This window comes from Nilaparvata lugens, chromosome 8 (assembly GCF_014356525.2).
Source record: "Nilaparvata lugens isolate BPH chromosome 8, ASM1435652v1, whole genome shotgun sequence".
In the NCBI taxonomy this organism is placed as follows: domain Eukaryota; kingdom Metazoa; phylum Arthropoda; class Insecta; order Hemiptera; family Delphacidae; genus Nilaparvata; species Nilaparvata lugens.
In genome coordinates this window covers 34,620,368-34,647,045 of record NC_052511.1, presented here as the reverse complement: position 1 = coordinate 34,647,045, position 26,678 = coordinate 34,620,368, and the positions used below count along the sequence as shown (strand labels likewise).

The following is a 26,678-nucleotide window of genomic DNA, read 5'->3' as shown; positions in this document are numbered from 1 at the left end:
TGCTCAGGTCCGGTATTTAGAAGGTCTTGATTGAACATATCTTATCTTACACATTATGAACATATGTGTTTGTCAAGTTCCGTTCAATCAAATAGAATCTATAAGGATTAAGTTAATAACATTTTGTTAATAACTTTGGTGTAAACCCAGCTTAAGCTTTCCAGAGCGAAACTCGTTGTCCCGATATTGAATGAATGGATTGGTAGATAAGCGTTTAAAATAGTTGGTGCACAAATATCCCTCTAATCTTGTTTTTCTTAAAGTAGTTTCACCCAAAATAAAATTGAGATAAAAAGGCTACTGATAACTGAACAAATAATAACTATTTCATGTCATTCTATTAGAAGACTCCTCTACTTTTCTATTAAAACAGGTTTCTTTCAGATCTTCTTTTAGGTACAATTCTTGAAAAAGAGGCATAACTTTTAAAATACCACTATAAGCCTAAAATAAGTTTCACAATAACGGAAATACTGTCAAAAAGGCATTGCATGATTTTCATTCTACATTCTTTGTAAGATCTCAGCTTGAACTTCCAGTATACTCAATAGTATTTAAAGTATACTTTTGGAAAAAACTATTTATGTGGAATTTCTATGAGTCTTTTAATTCTGGAGTAATAAATAATTTACAGAATTTTTAAGAATGTAGAATAGTTTCAACAGTAGTGAATTGCTATCACCAAAACTAATATCTAATTTCATGGGGTTGATTTTTGAAGGTGATGAAAATGCATTTGGTAGTAAGCATTTGTAGCATTTCTGGCTGTTGGAGCGTTTACTAATTTGAATGCGTTTTCGCCTTTCAGAAGACCAAACAAACCGGAATAAGTGTTATTTTAGTCGCTCCCCTCAAAGTCGGGCCCAAAAATAGTTGCCGGGTCTTTCGTGCTAGGCACTCGATAAATTAAAAAGTGAGAGTAAATAGTTGAAGAAAGACAAGAATAATAATAGAAGACAGGGAGAAAAGGTGGCACAGCTAATTGACAACAGAGCAGCGGAAATGGAAGAAAAAATCTTCAATAAGGCTGATTTAAATAGCTCAGAAAGAATTATGTCCAATGTTCATAATTGTTATTGTAATGCTCATACACAATTGTATTGTTTGTATGACGATAGTGTCTTTCTCAATGTGGAGAGGCTCTTTTATCATAATGTTTTATTATTAGAAGTCTTCGAGAAGAAAGCATATACATGTATAAAACCTTGATAGAAATTTTTTTTTGGCGAAAACTAAAAGATGTGAAAGAGATAATTATTATTATTGCACAAGTGATGTTGATTGGAAGATTCAAAGGGTAATCCACCTCGTCGTGAATGATCCCCAAAAATTTTTGAATGAAGAACTATAGAATAATAGAATTTGAAGCAACATGAACGATGCAAATGGATTAGAACAATATAGGAGAACTTTCCATATATAGAGAGAAACTTCTATGAGAAGAACCTTAATATGGAGAAGTTTGGTAATGTGAGAGAGGTAGATTTTGATATTAATGGATTTCCTTTTAAGATGAGTTGACAGGCTCTGGAAACTCTGACACAAGAGCAAGACAGGTATCACGGTATACGTATTATTAGTCAACAGAATTAAATGAAAGAAGATATTATTATTCAAGTGATGATAAATTATAATGTTTTCCTCCATTGGTCGGAATAAGGAAAGTGCAAAATTACACTGATATTGAAAAATTCCTCTTATTCAGATCATTAGTCTGAAAGCGGAAAACATTGACTGATCTAAAGATGAGGGAAACAGCAACAATTAGGCTCTAATATTCAATTCAAACAATGCTCATTTTCATCCAACTACGAAGAAAAAAATTGGCTCCATCACGAAGCACCAAATCATCAAATTCCCAGACATTAGGATCGACATTTCGGAAAGGAAGCTGAATATTATGAGAAAGAGAAATTGTATTTAACCTGTATCAAAAATCGTAAAATGGATATATATCATATTATGCTTGGAATTGATTCGGTCAGAAATGGAATTTAATATTTTACTCAATGTAAATTATAATGTTCTCGAACTTGAAAAGCCTCTTATGTTTCATACTTATTGAATCCTCTTATTTTTTCGGTTTGAAACTTGCTTTTTTGCTTCATTTTTTCGGTTCTCCATCAAGTCTCATTGAGTTCTCAAACGCAGTAGCTATATATCATTTCCACATTCTCACCTCAAGTGCCAGCAAGAATATCAAACAGGGATTGCAAATGGAATTCAAAATTGAAGAGTAGTTGACGACCGCAAAATTTTTCAAGCTTAGCCGCCCTTTTCAACTGAATATTCCAGATCTAGTCGACGGAAGGAGCAGTCACAGGCACGATCCTAGCAGTTAGCAGGATTTAGACGGTATGAAGAAAATTGGAACGAGGTAAGACGGATTTTATGGGGACATTTCCAACATGGGTGTGTGAGTTGGTCGTAGTGAGAGTGGAGAAAGATGATGTTCTTAGGATAAGGGTTGAGAGAACGAAAGGGAATAGGAACAGAGGTGTGATGTTTGGAGGAAGTGAGAAGAAATGATATTCCAAGGATAAGGGTTGAAGGAAATAAGATCGAAGGGGGCGGAATAAGAACAGAGATAATGTGATGTCTGGAGAAAGCGAGAAGGTTGAAGGTTGAAAGAAGAAGGAATATGAACAGAGTCTGGAGGAAGCGAGAAGAGATGATGTTGCAAAGACTGAAGGGAATAAGGATGGAGGAAGTAAGGCTCAGCTCGAGGGACAACGACTGGTGAAGTTAAATCATGAGAACCACCTCAGCAATCCCAAGGCCACTAAGAAAGGATCTCCGCTGAATATAGGGGCTAGTCCCAGTTCAGGATTTCAATTCTGCCGTTTGTCAGGAATTCTCGACGTTTTTTGCCCATCGCCTATCATCGCCTCATCCGTTTTCATCTCATCAAATAACGTTTTTCCTCACTTATATCATTTGCTTCTTGAATCATCGTTAACAATTTTCTCATCTAGTTTACTGATTACGATTTCTCTGATACTTCTTGAATAACTTCATCGAACTCTAATCATGGTGTATCATAGAGTATGTTATAGGAATTACTTTAATTAAAGAAATGACTAGAATAATTAAAGAAATGCAATGACAACGTAAAAATACGACAAAAGTGTAGCGCACTCGAAAAAATCGTACGTTGCTCTTCTAATAAACCTTACCAAGGTGATTAGAACACGATGAAAAACAATACGCGTATAATACTTTCGGCATTACAAAATGATTTTGTCATTCATCTAGAATCACCGCAGGAATGATATAAGGGTCATCAAACTGATATTTTGCTAATTTGTTCAAATTATTCTTTGCATGGTTTACAATAAATGATGACGAATAATAATCAGTTTTATTTGTGTATCGAAAATGTGTAACATGTAATATTGGGTATGAGAGCCCACACTCAATTCTCTACTTGCTGCTTTAAATGAATTTCACTTACTTTTTTAAATTACCAATTTCAAAAATAGACGTTTATGATTCAAGTTAACATTTCTTACCTATTTATTGGCTTCTCTCAGATATTCTTAAATACTAGAGAGTCAATAAGTTCCTATCGATTGCTAGTCTTGTTCATCAATGTACTATCGCTTTGTTTCGAAACTTAGGTTATCCGAGCTTGAATGCTTATTATTTCTCGACTATGCCTGGCCTGACTATGACTTGGACTGTGTGTTGACTGTTGACTATGTTTTAACAGCCGCATGTTTTAAATTGCAGTTTACGTTTCATTTAGATTGAAATAATTGCCCAACTACTCTGTTGTTTTCCAGCTAAATGTAGTAGTATCAAGTATATCTTTCAACCCAACCCCAGTTGACAAATAGTGCCAATAACCCTCTGACCTGCAAGACTTTCAATGCTCAGTGAATTTGTTGAACGCTGTGGAAGCTTCCATTCTTCGATCATAGTTCATACAGTGTGCACTCACTCTTGCCAAGTTGGCAATTTTTTCTTGTTTTTCTCTTGTCACATAGTACTTCTCGCCTCTACGAATAATAAATTCACAGTGGTAATATATTGCATAAGAAGTTATATATAATGCAAGTGAATATACTTATATATTCTATAAGGAGACGGTGTAGGACAACCAGCGTTCTAATAAATGGCGACATCTCACCCTTACATGTTCGGGGTATTTTACGTAGCGCTATATCTTCAGTCTTTGCATGTTTTCCTGAGAGCAAGAGCATCTCCTTCTCATTCTGTTAGCAGCCAGCAGAGTACGAACAACATGCAGGAATGAATTCATTCTTGAAAGTCGAGAAGGGAAATTGTGACATCATTATTCTCTCGACAATGAATATTCTTAGTATAAAAGAAACCTGCAGACATGTTCTGTTGTGCAAGTATCTTATTTCGTAGGTCGCGATATGAGATAATATACTCTTTCTAATGTAGCGCAAATTGTTTTTCCGTTTTGCTTGACTTTCTACTTGTTATGATGATGATATGAAAATGTTATAAGCATGTACTACGCGTTTCAACAGTCAACACTGTCTGATCAGGTACAGTATTGCAAATATGTAACCTTATCTAAATTTGGGAGAGGAATAACACAAAGTTGACTTATTTTTTCTATCACTATCATCATTTCAATGAAATTACTCGTTATAATAAATAGTGAATAGAAAATAAAATAATTGCCGAAACAGTTGAAATTTGTTTCAACTGATTTCCTTTTTTGTTTGAATGTGACCAAACAATATCCAGATTCTATGAGTCTATTGTAATATCGAGTCTATTTAGATCGTGAGTGATTAAACTCATGCTTAATAAATAGTTCGTATTCAGATCATGAGTCATTAAACTCATACTTACTAAATAGTTCGTACCGGTATTCATCCAGCTATACTTGAACTTTGATTTATTGAAAAAAAAAAATGTATTTCTCAACAATACACCCGGATTCAATGATTCACAAAAAACAATAATTCTCCTCATTTGCTGCACTCGAGGCACAAATATTTGGGAGAATAACACCTTAAGGAATAATAGTCACGAAAACTAGTTTCCTTTTCCTCTGTCTTTCTCATGAGTGAAAAATCACTCTCTATAGAACTTGCTTCACTGCGATGTTTTACGTGAAATCCAATTTAAGATTGTAAGGAGAGTAACATCTCTAGATATATAAAATATGTAGGAACTCATTCTACCTCATTATCATCTAGTCGTATATAGTCTACAGAAGTATTGACTTAAAAATGTAAAACATTATAACAATGAGAGTAGCAGTAAAAACGTGAAAAATATATTTGAGAGTCTCATCACAGTTATTGAAAAGGCTCGTATTGAAATATTCTTTCTTTTCGTACTTTGGAAAACCTGTCGATACCGTGGCAACAAGAGTTTTTACCTTCAACGTTCATTCAATAGTTAGCAGTATTCGAACTGAGAGGCCTTGTTTTTGTCCTGCCTGCTGTGATTCCTCATCATCGGAACAACATCCCAAGATAATAATAACAACAACAAAGCATGTCCGGTGAAGAAAGTTGTATGAGAATGTGTTGGATGCAGTTGGCGGAGACGCAAGCCGTGCGGAAGTGACATGCCCCGTTTGGCGACCCTAAACTTCAGGTCAGTCTGCATGACACACAAGAAAACGACACTGCTCCCTTACGGCTCCCTCAGGGAAAATGAAACGCTGGCAAAGAGCTTCGCAAACCACTTTCAAACTCCCTTACATCGTCGTCACTGGTGACCCCTCGTCACTAGCGACTCGCCCGTCGCTGTCGACCTTTTTGTTGCCATACTGTATTCTCAGACCACAACAGTGTTGTACGGCGGTTGGCCGATGTTATGTCCAACATAAAACTTGCAGCAACAGACAGCAGCAGCATTCATCGGTAATTTTGTCTCAGCCAATAGAACTTCGTATAGTAAGACTCATTTCAGACTGTCAGCATAGGTTGAATGAGAAGCATTGACGTTATTTATAAGGATATCATGTCAGTTATCAGTCCACCCTCTCGTTCAACCGCTGTAATGTTATCGGTGTTGTAGCTCTGACAATGCAACTTTGAAGCTCCATAGAAATGGAGCCATACAGAACTGAGTTGTCCCTTTTCATATTGCTGATACGCCCTCTCGTTTTTACAACAATAACATCCATGAATACACCTGTTAATGAATCTATGAAACGATCTAGGGTGACACTTATTTGGACTACCAATCTAGTCTCTCGTTCTACTCCACGATTGTACAATTCTAAAACTCATTCAGGTCAACGATATGTGAATTAGAGACATTATTCAACGATTAATATATCTCCCAATCGTGCGCCACATATAAATTTGAGAAATCATTCAACGACTTTGCTCTCCACATTATCACCCATGCAATACCTAACCACTTTGGAACTATTAAGCTAGATGCTTTTAAATGAATTTTCAGCTCATTCGACCACAATATTATTCTAAAATGTCCACTACGAATAAACTGGACCTATTGCACGTATGCATGGGATTGAGTGCAACATCAGTTGCATGCATTGGAATACAAGCGCAGTGAGCTTGCGGTCGACGCTCATCTGTAGTTTCGAAAGATGCATTAAAGATGAGCTCTGCGGTCGTGATCATATACATTGTGCTAATTGAATCTTTCAGTGATTGATTCAATTATTCGGATGATTCGAATAGCTTCTCCATCCTTTCGGAAAATGGAATTGATGGAACTTACTTGAAAGCTTCCTGAAAGCTACCTGAAGGCTTCAACTATTGAAAGAGTTTGCAATGGATGAGCATTTCACAAATATCATTCTAAAATGAAAACACTGGGATTTTGGCAAAAATATCTTTTATTCATTGTGAATGATATTTTTCTATTTTATTGTGAGTGATATTTTTTGACAAAATCCCAGTGTTCTCATTATGGATGGATATTACAATATCTCACCAGCAACAGTATCTGAAGTATTATTCTAAACATTGATAGGTGCATGGAATCAATCCATTCTGGGTGTTGATTGTTTGAAATTTCAATCGTGAAAAATTGAGTAATTATTGATCGTTTATCAAAAACTTTCCACTATTTTTATCATCCGCTAAGTATTGAAACTATTATGGAGTTTTATTGATGAAGATTCTCTGAACCTTCTATTATTGGATTTGAGCAGGAGTGGCAAGATAGTCATTTTTTCAAATTCTCTATCCAATTGTATTGACTCCTACTCTAATCACGGACTTGTTCCATATTAGAGGAGTAATTTTCAGGTGAATGTATTGTAAAATGTACACTTTCTGAAAATAAAATGAGTTTGAAATAAAAATTGAACTGCGTAGCTTCGTAGTTCTGAATAGTCAAATAAGACTGAATGAAAAATTTAATTATTTCCAAATTCAAGAAATAGTCAGAATGATCAGATCCTTCTTAGATCCTTGGAATGAGACTTATTTTCCCACTATCTCGGTATGTATTGTGGTGAAGGAACGAACGTCTTGAGAGCGACAGTGGCAGGCTATCAACGTGCATTAGATTAGATTGGCACTCAAGCCTGTTGTTCCTTGGAGACAAGGACCTTAGAGGGAAGGAAGCGCAGTTGATGAAGAAGATTATGGTGTGGACCATTATTAAAGGTCTGGGGCATCCGCAAGCCGGGTAATATACGGTCATATTGATTAGTGAGAGCTGTCTCTGTTCTCCAGGTCGCACTAGTTCACTTGGGTCACTCGGCTGAGTGGGTATTAAGATGGTGGCTGCAATTGAGAAGATGGGAGGTGAAGGGGAAGATCATGGAAGGGGAAAGGAGAGACAGATGTAACACCAGAACACCAGAGAGGCCTAGAAAGTGGCAAGGGTTATTCGTCTTGTAGACGAGGAAGTGGAAGAAAATTGGCAATGACCTAGAAGAGTTTTATCGCAATTTGAAGTTTGGTAATAATATTAAATAATGCAGTTACTATAAATCGACTCAAATAATTATTATTCTCGTATACATTTGTTGAAGAGAAAGCACAGAATAATATCACAGTTTGAGAGAAAAATGAATATACTCTGAGTAGAAGATGGGAAATTATGCGTTTTCCAATGATATTGAGTGAATGTAGTGAAGAGTGAAAGAGTCAAACAGTGGAAGAAATAGTGGATTTTCAATAAAGAAAGAATATCAATTATTGTTGTCTCTGAAGCAATTAGTCTCATGTTGACTCACAATAATTCAAGATGTGAACGGCTTCTCAAGAGAGATTTCAATTAAGAATGAAGATATATAGGTTCAAATTATATTTGATATTAACGAATCAATCATAGATGTGTCTAGTTGTATGACTGCAACATGACTGTTACTGGCAAAACTATAAATTATGATTTGTGGAGTCGATTATGAGTCATAAATGAATGGAAATAAGATTTCGTATTCCTTCATGCTATGGTAACCTCAACCATGATACCAAGGTTTGACTGCAACTTGAATCAACAAAAAAACATTTAGGACATTTTTCACAGTGGAATCTAATGTACCAGATGTGACGTATTTTTCAGGCTTGAAACCCAAATATCCAATTATCTAAATGACATAGTTTGTACGAATCAGGAAAAAGGAAATTTAACATGCTGAGTTTTTCAATTTTCAAGCTATAGATTCTATTTATTGGGAATATCTCATACTTATAAAATAACTGAGATAAAAACTGCGAAGAATAATAGAAATTGAATGATGAGCTCAAATTTAGTCAAGATTTCTCTTCTGATTGAGAGAAGAGATTTTTGAAAACCATGCTATGACCTCGCTAAACCTCTCGGATAGTGATAAGTGAGGAAATAGGAAGAATGTTGAGAGAATTGTGGGAGGAAAATATTGGATTAGGGAGAGAAAGAATGCTACTAGGAATGGAATAAATCATGAGTGGTATATAAGCATGTTAGGGAATGAAGAAGAAGAAAAGAGAACAGTTTCAGGAAGATAAGAGAGAGAGAAGATGAAGATTGGAAGAGAACAAGTTGGAAGGAAAAAGGGAGAAAGGAAACGAGAAGTAAGTCCGTGAGGTCACAAGAGAGTTGAAGATTAACGAGTGAGAGATAGTTGCTGAATGACTGTGAGAAGCGATGTGATAGGTAAATGGGCCAAAGAGGGGAAATAAGTGATTAGAGAATAAAGTAAGTTTGCGGTTAGACTGGCAACGAACAAGTCTGGCTCTGGGGAGATTGCAAGTAGTAATCTTTTAAAGACTTACCGTATACCTTCATCCCAGCACTTTATATTTGTGGAAAAGACCTTGATGACAATAGGCTATGCTACTCAAGTTTATAACCGTTTATCACTCTTTGAAAGCAATATGTAAAACTAAGTGAAATGTATAATACAATACAAAAATAGAATAGAAAAGAATAAAGTTTTATTCATTCGAAATTATAAAATTCCTAGCTTATTTTGATAAGTCTGATATAATGTAATGCTAAACTTATGATTACATTGTTACAATACGAACTGTATTAATAATAGAAATATCAATACAATAGCTGGTATAACTTTGAAAACAAGCAATGATAATCAAGGGGTTGAAATACTACTTGCTGGTGTAATGACAAATCAGTAAGATAGCTTTTTAAGTACCCTCTTTAAAATTGTTTAGTCACAACATGTTTTGCCTTTATGATGAAATTATCAAGTGATTGGGAAATAAATAAAATGCATTTAGATTCATAAAATACAATTTTTTTTTCTCCAGTCACTTGATAATAGTAGCATAATTATAGCCAAAACATGTTGTGACTAAACAATTCTAAAAACGGTGCTTAGATTTCTATGTTCATTTATATTGAAAAAGAGATGTATTGATGAAGCATGACTGTTCAGTGGAGAAGGTGCAATATATTGGAAAGAGTAAGGATTTTTGAAGAGCAATCAATTGGTAGAAAAATAATATTCTCACTATAAATGGTATTATCTGACCTCAAGTCCAATTAAAATAATTATGCTGCTTCTGAAATATAATTAATTATTCGCAAGTTATTCAGGTAGAGTGCGCCTGCTTATGAACACAGAAAATCAAAAGCAGATAAAAATTCTATACTAGTAGTTCTATGTTCTGTGAACAGTGGACCTCGCGCTCAGTAAGTTACATTGGCCTGTTGTTATGTTTTCTCAAAAAATAATAAATAATTTATCAATTTAAAATGTCTAGAAAAAATCCTAAATATAGAGCTTATTTCTGTCCTATCGTACCGTGACGTGTCGTCCCGGAATGTGAGTGTGAACACTGTTCACACTCAGGTCTGGCTGCAACTGTCTACAACATTGATGGAAAGATACATTTTCAAGATGTTAGATGTTTTTGAACGGGTAGTATTACAGTCAACTGTCTACTAACGTTCATGGAAAGATACATTTTCAAGATGTTTGATGTTTTGAAACGGGTAGTATTATAAATAGTCCACTGTCTACTAACGTTCATGGAAAGATACATTTTCAAGATGTTTGATGTTTTGGAACGGGTAGTATTATAGTCCACTAGACAGCTGATTGATGATGAATAATTCTATAGTCTGATTTCCACGGTAATATTGGCGTAAGAAGGAGGCTCCGTTTTCCTTTTATATTATCCTTGAAATGCAAAATTTTCAAAAACCTTGTATATACGTCGACGAGCAATTTAAAAAGGAACATACCTGTCAAATTTCATGAAAATCTATTACCGCGTTTCGCCGTGAATGCGCAACATATGAACATTTAAACATTAAGAGAAATGCTAAACCGTCGACTTGAATCTTAGACCTCACTTCGTTCGGTCAATGACCAGATAATTCTCGAATTTTCAAGTGTTCACAATATTTTTATCAACGGTGAAGAAGAATCTCTTGAATTTTCAAATGATCAACACAATACTTCAATTCACTACAATTTTATTCCCATCAACAGATTGAGGTCCTACAAATTATCACAAATATTTTTAACACAACACTAAAAAGCAAGAGGAGATTGAGATTCAGCCCTAGAAATTTAATATTAAATTGAGCCGATAATTTCTCTTGAAAATCATTATCATTTCCTAGTTATTAACATTAGTAGGGCAAAAATGTGTCTCTGACTGATGCTTGGTTCATTTTAGAATATAATATTGTATAGTAATTTGCCTGATAAAATAAACACGACAATAACTCAAACGCAGAGCGTTAAAGCTGAATCCATGACACCCAATGAATCAAAACACAACAAAAATAGGCTGTTGCTGGCTGGTAAATTATGAATGACAAGTGGCGGCAGTATATTTAGAGCCTTGTTACCAGGGAAAAATGGCCTAGAGACGCTTTGTTTTCACGATTTAAGCTTGCCGCAAAACCTCAACATATGTGGTGGAGTCGCACTGTAGGCCTACGCTTTATGAGATTCAGTTGCAACCACCAATCCACCTAGCTCTCCCCTCAACACTCATTTGGTAAAACACGACTGCTTCCATATTTCATTCCCATTCAAGCATCAGTATTTTTCCAGCTCTAATTTTTTGGTTCGTCCTCCCAGCATGTTAAATGGTTATTTTTTACGTAAATCTTATGTAGTAAGTTGTGGAATATGAACTGAGTTCGTAGACTAACGTCAATAGTAATCCTTCCATTAAATCAATACAGTTCATTTCCGAAAATTATCCATGGTATTAAAGAATGTTAACTCATGAAAATGTTCATGATTGATGAAGGGGTGCACACCCCCTAAGCCTGAAGACGCAACCCCTGCATATTCAATCAGATTTAAACTCCGCCACTCCCAAAAAAAGTTTCATCCTCCACTACAATAATACTATTGTCAAGTTTGAAATGATGTATGAAAAAAATCTCCTGAATTGATGTACGTTTTTATAAAGATGAGAGATCGTCTTTTTCCGTTAGGGCTACTTTTGAATAGATATAAAAATATAAATCCGAGTACCCTTTTTTTAAAATTGTTTACTTATGACGTGTTTCGGCTATGATGTTATTATCAAGTCATTGAAAAATAATTAAATAGTTTATTTTTCAATTACTTGATGATGGCATCATCGCCGAACATGTTGTAAATGAACAATTTTGAAAAAAGGGTACTTGGATTTCTATTTTTATTCCTGGATGAGAGATCGTTTGTGTCAGTTATTGGTACTCTTAGTATATAATGCTCTTGAGGATCATGAATTCATTCTATTTAATGGAATGTGAAGAGCAATAGATATCAATATTGAAGAAGATATCAACATTGTTGACCCTAAACTCCTCATTTTCCCCAACATAACTTATTTGAAATGACTCTCTAGAATGAATACCTAAGTCTCATTCGCTAGTAATAATTCAATTCTCTCTGAATGTCATGAATAAATGAATAAATTGGTCTTCCCATCCATTCTGATTACGGACTTTACTCACGATTGTATGTATATACACGGAAGCTCATATTGGTGAAATGACTTTGATTGCCAGCAATTTGATTGATACGACAAGTAGGATGCTCACTTGATTGATAAGGGATAGAGTTAGTATCAAACTTGTGTGGAGTTGTACATCTCAATTGATTGAGTGATTCTGGTTCTATCCAATACAACTTTGGAAAAAATGATGAAGTATTATTAATAACAAATCAGAATATTATAACTGTACATCTACTTTAGTGAGTCCAAATTCATTTGATCCATGCAGAATCTGATAATTTATATCAGTGTGAGCTTCAGCAAACTTCAGGTGCAATAGACAATTAAAACTTCATGAGTAAGCTGAAAGTATGGAGTGAGCATGAGCGATTTCCAGTTATAGTTGATTATCATGGGAAAAAATATTTATGTCATCAATCAATTGATTCTCAGTGGAAACTCATATATTAATTATGATGCTACTTGTCGTAGTAATATGTAAAATAATAATTATTCTTGGTACATTGCTGATAAATTTGCAGAAAAAGGATTATGAACTCAGAAAAATCATGCAATTCAGCTGAGTTATTGCAGGCAACAGTGTACACACCCATCTTTTATTTGCCGAGATTTGTTTCTTTGCATATTGCACAGCTGATTGAGGAACCTTAATCTTCACTTAATCTATTGTCATAATGTTTAAAGATAAACTGATTTATTTATATAATTTCCTCCTTTTTCAATAATCAGATTTCAAGACAAGACAACAATGAAATACCTAAATTCTATAGTTCTTCTTCTTCTTCTTCTTCTTCTTCTTCTTCTTCTTCTTCTTCTTCTTCTTCTTCTTCTTATTATTATTATTATTATTATTATTACAAACAAGGATTAGGCTATAATCTGTTCCGACTCGCATCTTATTCAAATGAACATAGAAATTCTTATTATTGCCACCGCTTGCGTGGTCTGCCAACATCTCTTTTGCCTACTGGCTAATAGTTATAGATTTTCAATGGAATTCTCTCAGCTGACATTCTTTGGACATGCTCCCTCCATTGATGCCGATTCTCTGTAACTCTTTCATTCATGCTGCAGATATTCAATTTTTTCCTAATATCTTCATTCCTCAAATGATCTCTTCTGTCACACTCCTTGGTTCTTCGAAGAAATCTCTTCTCGGCTGCCTGCACTCCACTTTGAAGTGGCCTCGTTTTCACCCATGATTCACTACCGTAGAGTACTGGAGCGGCCATTAGTTTTTAAAATTTCTTAATTGTGTCTGTTCTTGCTTTTTCACCTTAAGTCCTGCTGATATTTCCACATATCATCTGTAACTTTCCTATTTTACAGATGGAAATTACTGAGATATTGCAATTTTATTCAAATGCTATTTGAATAATTGCAATATCTCAGTAATTTCCATCTGTAGACTGGCTGGCCTTCGTATAAAATGAGCGCTGGTATCCGGAGATTGTCAGATTGGCAATTGGGAGGTACTGGGTTCGATTCCCGGGCTGACAAATAATTTTAGCGCTCATCGAAATTCCATCCAGCTGATGCCCGGAATTCTTCCGGGTGAGTTACAGCATTTAATTTGTATCTTCGTCTAATAGCCTTATAATAACTTTCCTATTTTCTTCTCAATATCTAATTCATGTTTTTAGATTATGTCACTTCCCAGATTATGTAATATATTGAGATAGGTACTTGTTCCAACACTGTATTGTTAAAACAATTTTCGATCTGACCGGATATTTGCCTCTGAATGCCATAATTTTAGTTTTCTCAGTACTGACCTAGCTTTGTGCTATTGTTTCTTTCGTTTCTTTCTGTCGGCCTCCCTTGTCCACATTCTTTTTATTTCTTTCAAATATTTTCTCGGGTTGACAATACTCTTCAGGTGAGGTGGAAGCAACTTGTCTAGGGGAGTAAACCCTATGAAAATCATGTGAGTCCAGATGCAATAAGGTGGCGCTCCCACCTTTGGACTTAGCGTGCGATCGTAACGCGGCCAGGGGATCAATCTAAAAACTGACAAACTCACAAATAGCCTCGGAAATCGGACTGGAATAAAGGATAATATTCTATAGTTTCCATAATTTTCTTCTACGGCCTCCAATATTGCTCTTTTTTCTTGATTCTTCAGCCCCGTTACGTGTTCTTAGCATTCGCTCTGCAGTTGAGTAGGCCTACCCGTGTGATGTGGGTATAACAGACGAGAGTCGCCTGCAGTGGAATGGTGAAGTCAACCCATTAATTAGTACAAGTTTGAAAGCTTCCAGTGGAACTTTGTGGTGGGACTTTGAGGTGAATACGCACCGAGGACCAAACATACCAACTTGGTGGTTTACTGGTGAGCACAAAATACGGCAATGTCATTTTCATACGGAGTAAAGACGCGGCGAAAGTGAGCAACATAATATTGATTCATAAGGACACCAGATTCAGGACACATTTTATCATATTCCTACAGCCATGATTATGAGATCTCCGATTCCACGATAGATTCTATTTCACCAGTTTTTGAATTTCTCACAACTTCCTATAGGTACTCATGCTTGATTTATTACACAGCACTTTTTCAAATCCTCTTTCCCAATCATCACTCTTATTGTCTTACTGCATCTTCCACCATTTACATTCTTCCTAATATTCAATTTAATTTGAAAGTATTTTTGTAAGTTACAAACTTGCCTTTAATGATTATGTAAACTTCTCTTGCCATTACATTTCCCTACATTGTCTGGTTTCCTGTCATACCACTTATAACAAATTATCTTGAATAGCTGGCAAAATCGCTAAATGAAAAGATTTTATAGGTCTCTAGCAAACAGCTGCTTTGTTATCGCCGGGTGCGATATCAACAGGTTAGAGATTAGATAATAACGGGTATCCTGGCTACATTTCGAACAGCCAAATAGAAAAGAATTTTATTTGCTATTTATTGAATTATATAAAATAAGAAATTTTTGAGGTTAGGCTCTATAATACTTACTGGTTGGCAACCTAAATAATCGGTCAAGCCGAAATTTTTATAATTTGAAATTTAACCAGACACCTGTGGCAAATTTTAGTTGTAAACAAATAGTATTCAACCAGAGGATTTGGTAACCACATGGCATGTTATTGTAAAAGGAAAAACAACTTAATAAACTTAAAAATATTTATTATGTCAAATGAGCATGTACAAAGTATGTAAAATAAATAACAATATTATAGAAGTGGGTTATATATTAAGGTCTATATTAAGGCTTGAGTCATACAGAAATTTATTTATTCCCTTGGAGAGGACGACTTCAGCCACCAGAAAACCCAAGACGATGGAAGAATTTGGATCGCCATCATCATCTTGTGAATTTCGGCACGTGAGTTATAGTTAACAAGAAATATATATCTAGGGCGCCCTCAGTGCTACGAGTGAAACAAGATCTATAAAGCTAGCTCGTCGAAAGGTTATTCGAATATTGAAATTAATATCTAACTTGCGCAAGTCTTGAAACATAAAAAGGAGATTTTTATTAATTAAGAACTATATATCAGATTTACATGTTTAAGTATGCACAGATGAAATATTTAAATTTTGATGTTATAATTTATATGCTCACCCAATCATTCTTTTATTAGTAAACTAGCCGTCAGGCTCGCTTCGCTCGCCATATCCGTCTAGCCAGGGCCTCCGCCCCCTGGACCCCCGACTTGATCGTCCAAGAATGGGATCAGCAGGCTCGCTCCGCTCGCCTGCATTTTTCATTTGAGCATTTTTATCATATGTTAGGACGATCCAGTCGGGGGTCCAGACTAAACGTCTGGCTAAACGGATATGGCGAGCGAAGCGAGCCTGACGGCTAGTAATATAATATTCCCAGGATTGAAGTAGCAGTACCTAATCAATTTTTCCGCGATAAATGCATTTAAATCTCCAACTTGGTGCCAACCTAACAAAGTCAACTCAACTTAATGCCAACCTGACAAAATTATTAATTTAGTTGCCAGTTAACAACTGTTTCGAAGAGGTACTCTATCTAGATTATAGTTCTATAGTAACATATGATATGAAAATTTCAATTATAATTATGAGATTGGGAGAAGAAGAATATACATGCTAAAAGACGAACTTTAAACCCTTAAAAACAACCCTTAGAGTTAAAATATTGCCAAAAGATTTCTTAGTGCGCCTCTAAAGGGCCAACTGAACATACCTACCAAATTTGAACGTTTTTGGTCCGGTAGATTTTTAGTTATGCGAGTGAGTGAGTGAGTGAGTGAGTGAGTGCCATTTCGCTTTTATATATATAGATTATAAAGATGTAAATGAAGCTCATGTTCACTGGATAAATTGATTTATCTAATTTCCATCAGAGGCCGAACCTTTAGCCCTGAGTAATATATATTAATATATTTGAGATTTATAGTTTATTAATTAATTATTTATATTAATTTGGAAAGAAGGTATATGAGATTTTTTATTCGACAAGCAACAGCAAGTCGATGACTGAGCTGCATAATTTGAATGCATATGATTAATGATTTAGGAAGCACATGGTAATTTTTTCGTGCTAAAAGCAAAAAACCTTATAAGTGAGCTAATCTGTGATATTTTTCGATATGAATATATTTGTTCTTATTTTATTTTTTATACCTTGTTGCTCTATATATTTGTTTATTCGTTGATAGTTTGTGTAATATATTTGCGTAAATATTTGATGGTGTATCCTTTATTTATTTCCCTATCTCCATGCATGATCAATCTCGTTATAATCTAGTTACCAGTATTGAAAATTCTTTAAGATTACCAGCCAACTATATTCTTCACCGAATAAGTTGGGGAAAACAGCGATATACAGCATTGATTATCAAATCTTTGGAAATAATACGTTCCAGAGATTTATATAAATAATCCAGTATCATTAAATCTGATTTGAAGAATCTTCAGGTCATAGTATTAAGTTGCAGCAACGTAAATTCTCGCATCTGTATTTGCGGAATTCGACAAATCAGTCACAGAAATTGTGGACTGTTGGAGCAGCTGACGTCAGTAACCAGCAAGAGCAGAGAACTGCGGGAGCTCCTGGGCGAACCAGTAAGAAATTGGTATTATTATTATTCTAAGAACCACAATAAGGGTTATATATCTTGTAATTCATGCTCTACCTGACTGCAGCCAAGCAGGGCGACTCGTTATTGAAAAAAATAACGTGAAACACTTCAAAGCATAATTATCACAAATTACACTTTGAATGTTATTATTTATCAATTTCTTATCATCCACCAATATTCCCATTACAGTTTCATTCATCTCGTTCACTTATCCATCTCCTTTTCCCCACTCCTTTACCTTCACAATATCTTCCTTCTGCTCCTTTTCTACTTTATTCTGTACCTCTATCTCCACCTCCTTTGCAGCCTCCCCATTCTTTCCCTTCTCTGCCTGCTTCTCTTCCACCTTTTCTTTTACAGTCTTCTCCACCATTTCCTCCTCCTTTTCCTCCTCCTCCTCCTACTTCAAGTCCACTCCTTCATTCACTTATATCTCGTTTTCCATCACCTCCTCCACCTCAACTTCCTTCTCCTCCTACTTATCATCATCATCATCCTCATCTCCTTCTCATTCCCATCACCCACTTACCTCATGATGAAAGGATGGTTGGGGTGACCCACTCACTCAAAAATAGGGGGTCTGGGGGTGCACCCGCCGGTGTAAACCATTAAATGGCGGCCGCGCCACAAAGCAGTACGAGTCCAACTTGCCATCGGTATTCACTCTCCTCCTCCTCCTCTTCTCGTTTAAGTCCTCCTTCAAGTCGCTCTCAAACTTGTGCACTAATTAATGGGCTGGCTTTATCGCTCAACTTGCGCCTCCTTCGCAGCGCCTTGGAACGTGATCCCTCTTCACTGCCAGAGCTTTCCTCGCTCTCATTTAATTCTTCTCACCTTTTGAATTTCCCGCCGCTTGTCGCCTTATTGAAATCGACCTATTGAAGTTATTGAAATCAGGTCGTTCGCACGTTCCTTTGTCCAGCGTTTCTCACTAGAAATACTGTAATTACGGAGGCGACTTCGATTTGAATGGATTCAGCAAAGAATTGTCATTGCTCCGACTAGTTAGAGATTAACTGTGGGAGGTTGTTAACCTGAGAGTAGTCATTCCTACGAGGAAGTTTCCAGTTATTTTTGAATCGGAAAAGAGATTTCTTACCATTATCTCTGTGAATATTCGTTTTTTCCAATTTTTTTTAAAACCATTTTTCCTGGTTGCAGAGAAAATTCCGCGATCAATTGAAAGTAGAAGGAAAAAACCTCCTCGATGAATGACTGTATGAGATTTTTTTACTCAGTTTCTCCCTCCAATTTGTACTTCGTATCTTCATTTCTCTAGAGAAAGATGACAATGATTTCTTTTTGTTGATGGGTTTATTCCCTGAGAATTCAAATATGCCAAATTCATAATTTATTTTCCATATCAAATTTTATCAATTGACTCACTCCAAATGAACAGACTTTTGAATTTCATGTTCATTATCATCTCCTTCTGTTCTATACAATTTTATTTGGTTCTATAGCTCAGTTCCTATCATCAACCGCTATATTACAGAACTCATCCTTAACACTCATTATGAATATTCAGTTGAATCTTCTCCAGTTCCAAATAATGGTAGAATTGAGTGCTGGGTATCATTAATTGGTTCTCGTTTATTATTTTCTATAGTAGGCCTGCTTATATTATATGATTGAGAAACGTTTACTTATTTTAATCATTTCCTCTCTCACAGGAAGGATAATTTGTCTAAAAAAACAATACATGTCTTCTGAAGCTGGAATACATTATTCTGATCCAAGCTTTTTAAAATGGAAATCCAACTCTTAAAATTAAATTGTGAACGGTTCCAATTCGTAATAGAAATATAATCTCCATATTTTCCCTTTGTATCCGCATTCACTGAATCTTCCATCTTGAAAATTTCTCCAGAATTCAATAATCTACTGCTTCGTTTCTTGTGGGTTGTGACTGGGTTACAGTTAGCAACGTAATACTGGTTTGACATGGGGAATCAAATTGAGCAAGTTTCGTGTAATTGCCTGCAACTCCTACGTTCCAACACAATAATTGCTCCTGAATTGATCCTAATTGAGCTGAAACTGAGCAAGGAATTTTGATCTCCATTCCACAGCACAGACAGTAGTCTGAATTCCGTAGAGTACAAATCGTGCGTGTTCAATAATAATAGAAGATTGTGAAGTCCTTACAGCACTAATTGAATTCAAGTTGATAGTATATGAATAATGAGTAGCAAGACAATATTTATGAAGACATAACATATTCATCACTTTGGTATAACATATTAGTGATTCAGTGATGGTTTATCAATTTTTGAACTGAAATGGCGACTTGCAGGCTTACGTAGTCTAATATTGTGGAAATATGGAATGTTCACTCACTGATTCGAAAGGATGCTTCAGACAATGAGTAAATCCAGTCAATGATGAGTGGTAGAAAGGACTTAAAAGTCCCAACTCTACTAATGAAGAATGTTTTCTTTTTCATTCAAATACTTCTAGTCCAGTCAAGGAAAGGTTATAGTGGGAAAAGTTGGGAAGACAATTTTTAACCCCGCAGTTCTGTTTAGGGTAGTGAGGAGGTGAATATATCAAAAGTCCCCACCACTACCCCCTGTGCTAAGATGGTGAGGGTAGTTTAAAGGTACCATATTTTGGTTTCTCGTGAAAAACTAAAAAATTATGCATCCCAAGGACTTGACTGACATATAAAAAATTGAAGCTTGAATAATTTCCTACAATATCCATTCCACAACTTGTTTCATATCTCCTCTAGTTTCCAAGATATCCGCTTTTGAAGGTATGACATTTTTGAAAAAACACATTTGCCACCAATTTTTTTCTATTTTTGATCTTATAACTTTTTAAAAATCGACTTGAAAAACCCATGCTGATAATGAGCTTTTGGAGCATTAAATTCTCTTCAATATAATGTACAATTTCACACTTTTATGAATTCCCCTACTCCTTTTGCAGCGGCTTTAGTTTAAGTAATTTTGATACGTTTACCTCCTTACCACCCTTAACATAACTGCGGGGTCGAAAATTGTTTTCCAAACATTTCCCTCTATACGGCTTTTTGAGCATTCATTGCCTGGACTATACAGATTTTACTCAATTATATAAGTTTCCAATTCGTCATTCTTGTGTAAAGTTGATGTTGCATAGCAGTTCATAGAGGATCAAGAAATTCAATGATTTATCATTGCAATGAGTGCCTTTGAACATTATATCAAATCAACAGTGCATTCCCAAATTAGAGTGAATATAAATTTATTAATTTTTCAACCTATGTATTGAATCCAGTCGAAAATGAACGTTGAAGTATGTGTAAAAATGAAAAATGGAAATTAAAAAAAATCTTTACAAAGCGGAGTTGGGACTTTTAAGTTCTCTCTACCACTCAACATTGAAAAATATGCTCGATTGTTTGAACACTTGTTCTTTCCCATTTTCAACGAGTAAAACTTATTCGAACGCAGCTTAACGGACACTAAAAGCACAAACCACAAGCGAAACTCCTCTACTAGTGCATTCTTATATCTACTAATATTTATTCAACAGGAATTTATAAGTAATTATCTGCTATTTCTTCACAGTTTCGTCTTCTTTTCATGAATCCTTGGGCAACAATTGAAACTGAAAGAAATCAGATCATTCTGATTAAATGTGTTAAAGAATTGACTCGATGTATGGGTGTGTTCCAGAGACATGCTAAGATGAAAAATGATCTCCATGTAGTTATCATATCCAGATTGAGAATTCCGTTACCTGAAGGCCATTCAAATGTACAATATTGTATCGAATAGTGAAGTACTAATGTGACTATTAATTCTATTGTCAGATCTTAGATCTCCTGTTTCAGTAGCATCTACAGTACTTGAGTTATAATATGACATCATAGATTGGATTAGGTATGAGAAAATATATTTGTTATAATGTCATGTTGTGAATCAATGAGAAGCCATCTGTCTAGCCAAGGTACACTGATGGACAGGTGGCTTATCAGTTGCAATAGTGCACGCATGCATTCCTGCCATCGTTCATCAGAGTTCTCCTTCCACTTGCATTCATGTCCATCCCTATACGCATCCTCCAACAATCCCCTCAACTATCTTCTCGATTGCAAGGCATTCTGTCCTGTACTCATCCTCTATTCAACCGCAATCCCATACCTCATCCTGTTCCTCCTCCTCTTCACCAACCTCTCCCTCCTCCATCTACCCCTCAACTCCTCTTTCACCTCTCATCTCTCCTCCACTCCTCCTGAACCACCACATCATCATCTCGTCATCAATGGATGTCATAAGCATCGCCCATTCCAAATGTTTCCATTAATAGCGATACTTACCTGCCCCATTGTATGTAATATCCCTCGAATTCCCTCCTCTTGCCCTCACCCCTTTGTCATTTTGCATTGGAGTATCCTAATTAATTCCGCAGTAAATGGCCAACCCCTAGTAGGAGACCCTTGTTGATATCTAAGTTATGCCTCATGCGATAACCTACGGTGCTTATGTGACCTCTAAGGAGCCCCATAATTTCACAACTACAGTATCTGGGAGGTTTATTAGCGGCTGTTCTAATCGGTTGAGCCGCGATCAAAATATTCCGTGATGTTTGTTTTTGTAATATGATTATATAACTTCGTTATAATATTATAATATCGGGGCACCGAGCTTCGCTTGTTATTTATTTATTGACTTCTGATAAACCAAACACAATTCTTTAAAATGATTGGGGAAGTACTAACATACAGCCCAAAACTGTTTCTTTCCCGAATTTTGATTAATACACTATAAATAGTCCAGAAAGTAGGTTATCATACACTTGAAATCAGGTTCAATTTTCTGTTCAAACATTTGAAAACCAAAATATTATAATTTAGATTATATACAAACCAAATTAAATAACAAAATAACACTTACTAATCACTTGAAATTGTCAAATAATGATCAACTTTGAAAATTGTGATATAATCTAGTTTAGGAGGATTTTCATGTCATGTCAACAAATCAGATTATGTTGATCAAATCGATTAAATCCCACAGACCTATGCCTATCCCCAGACCCACAATGCCTATGCCTTCCCAATGGTAGCTCTTACTTGAAATTGAAGGCCGCCATTATTGGGGTATTTTAGGAGGAGATATTATATATTACTAGCCGTCAGGCTCGCTTCGCTCGCCATATCCGTCTAGCCAGGGGGCTCCGCCCCCTGGACCCCCGACTGGATCGTCCAAGAATGAGATCAGCAGGCACGCTTCGCTCGCCTGCATTTTTCATTTGGGTATTTTTATCATATGTTAGGACAATCTAGTCGGGGGTCCAGACTAAACGTCTGGCTAAACGGATATGACGAGCGAAGCGAGTTTACGGCTAGTAATATAATATTCCCAGGATTGAAGAAGCAGTGCCCAATCAATTTTTCCGCGATAAATGCATTTAAATCTTCAACTTGGTGCCAACCTAACAGTCAACTCAACTTAATGCCAACCTGACAAAATTATTAATTTAGTTGCCAGTTAACAACTGTTTCGAAGAGGTACTTTATCTAGATTATAGTTCTATGGTAACATATGATATGGAAATTTCAATTATAATTAAGAGATTGGGAGAAGAAGAATATACATGCTAAAAGACGAACTTTAAACCCTTAGAGTTAAAATATTGCCAAAAGATTTCTTAGTGCGCCTCTAAAGGGCAAACTGAACATACCTACCAAATTTAACGTTTTTGGTTCTGTAGATTTTTAGTTCTGCGAGTGAGTGAGTGAGTGAGTCAGTCAGTCAGTCAGTGAGTGAGTGCAATTTCGCTTTTATATATATAGATTCATTTGTAATACTATAGATCACAAAGGCATTGGTGGCATTGGTATGTAATAATCTTATAATTGGTTGCCCCCTCAATGGCGGATTTCAATTCCAAGTACGACACTAGCGCTGCATGTGAGTCTATGCATCTTTAAGGTCTTTGGATTGAATTGTCTAGCTAGATAACATTATTTCTCGCTGTTTGGTTATGATTACACAGCTGGAAATAATTCTGTCTCTCTCCCACACATGCACACGCATCTCCTGTTATCGAGAGACGACGAAATTATCATTTATTTTCCAAGGATGAATTATCCTTTTAATGTCGTTCAGCGAGTTTCCCAAAGAATGAGACCTAGTGCAATCGAATCTTTATATCATAAACCTACTATTTTCCAAATTTTGTGGAAATCGTTAGAGCCGTTTTTGAGATCCGTAAAATATGAATCTATCTATCTATATATATATATATATATATATATATATATATATATATATATATATATATATATATATATATATATATAAAAGCGAAATGGCACTCACTCACTGACTGACTGACTCACTCACTCACTCGCAGAACTAAAAATATACCGGACCAAAAACGTTCAAATTTGGTAGGTATGTTCAGTTGGCCCTTTAGAGGCGCACTAAGAAATCTTTTGGCAATATTTCAACTCTAAGGGTGGTTTTTAAGGGTTTAAAGTTCGTCTTTTAGCATGTATATTCTTCTTATTCTCTTAATTATAATAATTAATAAATGTCCATACCATATGTTAATATAGAACTATAAACTAGAGAGAGTACCTCTTCGAAACAGTTGTTAACTGCTAACTAAATTAATAATTTTGTAAGGTTGGCATTAAGTTGAGTTGACTTTGTTAGGTTGGCACCAAGTTGAGGATTGAAATGCATTTATCGCGGAAAAATTGATTGGGCACTGCTACTCCAATCAGAGCTATTCCTGGAAATATTATATTACTAGCCGTCAGGCTCGCTTCGCTCGCCATATCCGTTTAGCCAGACGTTTAGTCTGGACCCCCGACTGGATCGTCCTAACATGTGATAAAAATGCTCAAATGAAAAATGCAGGCGAGCGAAGCGAGCCTGCTGATCTCATTCCTGGACGATCCAGTCGGGGTCCAGGGGGCAGAGCCCCCTGCTAGACGGATATGGCGAGCGAAGCGAGCCTGACGGCTAGTAATCAGATTTAAAAATAGCCAGATATGAAAATAACCAGGAATAAAAAGAACCAGATAAATACGGAAATTGCTCGCTTAATATAACAGGATAGAATAATATTGTTTTTATTCTAAACTTCTGTTCCTTAGCTAATATTTTTGTCAGATCATGTCAATATTGGTTTCTTATTTGAGAAATATAAAATTGTGAATATTGTGTTTAGAAATAAGTTTTATTGATTTTGAATTCTATAAAATAAAAACTTGGAAGTCAAAGTGCAAATTTTTAGTGAAAAAACATGAATAACCAATACATAACCTATAAAATTGAGTTTTGATAGGAAATGACATTGGGTAATACGGCAAGACAGAACATCCAAAAGGATCTCTCTGCCGATAAAGCCATCTTCTTCTTCTGCTTCAATCGTCCGATTGGTTGGCAGCTTTCCATCTTTGTCTGTCCAGAGCCAGCTGTTTTAGTTGGGTATAGCTCTGGACCCCAAGATCCCGGGTTATCTGCTTCAAATATTGTAGCCGGGGTCTTCCACGAGCCCGTTGTCCACTGATTGCACCTTCCAGTATTGTTAGCGTGAATTCGCTGTGTCTTATAATATGTCCTATCCAAGAATGCCGTCTGTCCCTAAGAGATTTCAATAGAGTTTTTTGTGTCTCTTCAGCCCTTTGAAATACTTCTTCATTTGTTATTCTATCGGTCCATTTTATTTTCAGCATTCGCCTCCAACACCATACTTCAAATGCATAATTGCCTTTTCTTCCGCCTTACCGATAGTCCATGTCTCTGAGCCATATAGTGCAATACTCCAGATACAACTCTTTATAAGTCTCTTTCTCAAATCCAAATTCAGACTTTTGGAGGAAAGCACATTCCGTTTATTGATGAAAATTGCCTTGGCTTCTCTTATACGGCGCTTTATGTCTTCTTTGTCTTTTCCATCCTCTGAAATAATGCTACCTAAGTATTTAAATTTTTTTACTTGTTTGAGGGCGTTATTCTCTATCTTTACTATTTGAAAATCAGGATTCTTGGAGCATATCATCACTTCTGTCTTAGCCTTATTTATCTCCATGTAAAATTCATTTTTGAGAATGTCATGCAAGGTATTCAGTGCTCTCTCTAGATTACCTTTATCTTGTGCCACTATTGCAATATCGTCTGCAAAGCGGAGCATTTGCACTCTTAATCCATTTACCTTGATTCCTGAACAATATTCCTTACATTCATTGACAGCCAGTTCTACATAGATATTGAACAAAAGCGGTGACAAACTACAACCCTGCCTTACTCCTCTCTTGATGGCAGCTTCTCTTTGTTTCTCACCCACCTTTATAAATGCTGTTTGAGCAGTATACAGCTCTCTTATGATCCTTCTGTCTCTGTAATCTACTTTGATTGTTTTGAGTGTTTGCATGAGGACATTCCAATTTACCCTATCAAATGCCTTGAGTAAATCTACAAAAGCAATATACACCTTCTTATTTACTTCGAAACTCTTTTCCACAATGTTCCTTAAACACAATATAGCTTCTCTTGTTCCTCTATTCCTTCTAAAGCCATAAGAATGAATAAATAAATAAATACATTTTGTGGAAGTTTGCAAATTTCAGGTTTTTCCTCAGCATCAAATGCTCCAAAATATTCGAAAATTACATTTAACTCCATGCATTGTCTCTCGTCTCAGTATTCTAATAAGATTCCATGTAACAGACAAATTTTAATTTTATCTGAAGAGTTTTCAGTTGTCTCAGTGTTTCACAAATTCAATACACTCCTTTGTCTCTTTGCCAGTGCCAATATCTTCGATCTTTTCAAACTTTGTCATAAGCTAGTAGAATAATAATGTAATTATAAGCTTTCCTTGACATTTATCTTCCACTAACTAGAAATTTAATTTGGAGGTAATTATTACTATTGCTATTTTTTCACTCTGGAGTATTTGGTTCAATTATCAGTAATTGCTGAGTGATGCATCTTGATAAAAAAATCCAATTTTGTTTTGCAGGGTAGACTACTGGGAAAAGTTGATGCCTACTTTTCGTCTTTCAGAAGATGCAACTATCCTAGAGTAACTACGCAGGGCGTAGTCGAAATAGTACACGAATGTGGGCGGTATTCAAGGTAAGCATAATTCTCAATTTTCCGCAAACAATACATAATTAATCAATTTTGAATTCAATAATTAATAGATGAGGTAATTTGAACGAACTAAATTTGAACATAACTGAATATGAACAAGGAAACAATCACTCGTGAACTCCTTCTTCATTATAATAACAACTTACATCGAGGG

General features: G+C 35.7%; 1 protein-coding gene across 1 annotated transcript in view; it reads left to right on the top strand.

Annotated features, from left to right (window-relative positions):
- LOC111047354 (LHFPL tetraspan subfamily member 6 protein) overlaps window positions 1–26,678 on the top strand; it is a 94,294-nt gene that overhangs the window by 53,593 nt on the left and 14,023 nt on the right. The window contains exon 3 of the mRNA XM_022333088.2: window positions 26,391–26,506. Within this exon, the coding sequence (XP_022188780.1) occupies window positions 26,391–26,506 (116 nt within the window). The remainder of the gene's footprint in view (window positions 1–26,390; window positions 26,507–26,678) is intronic.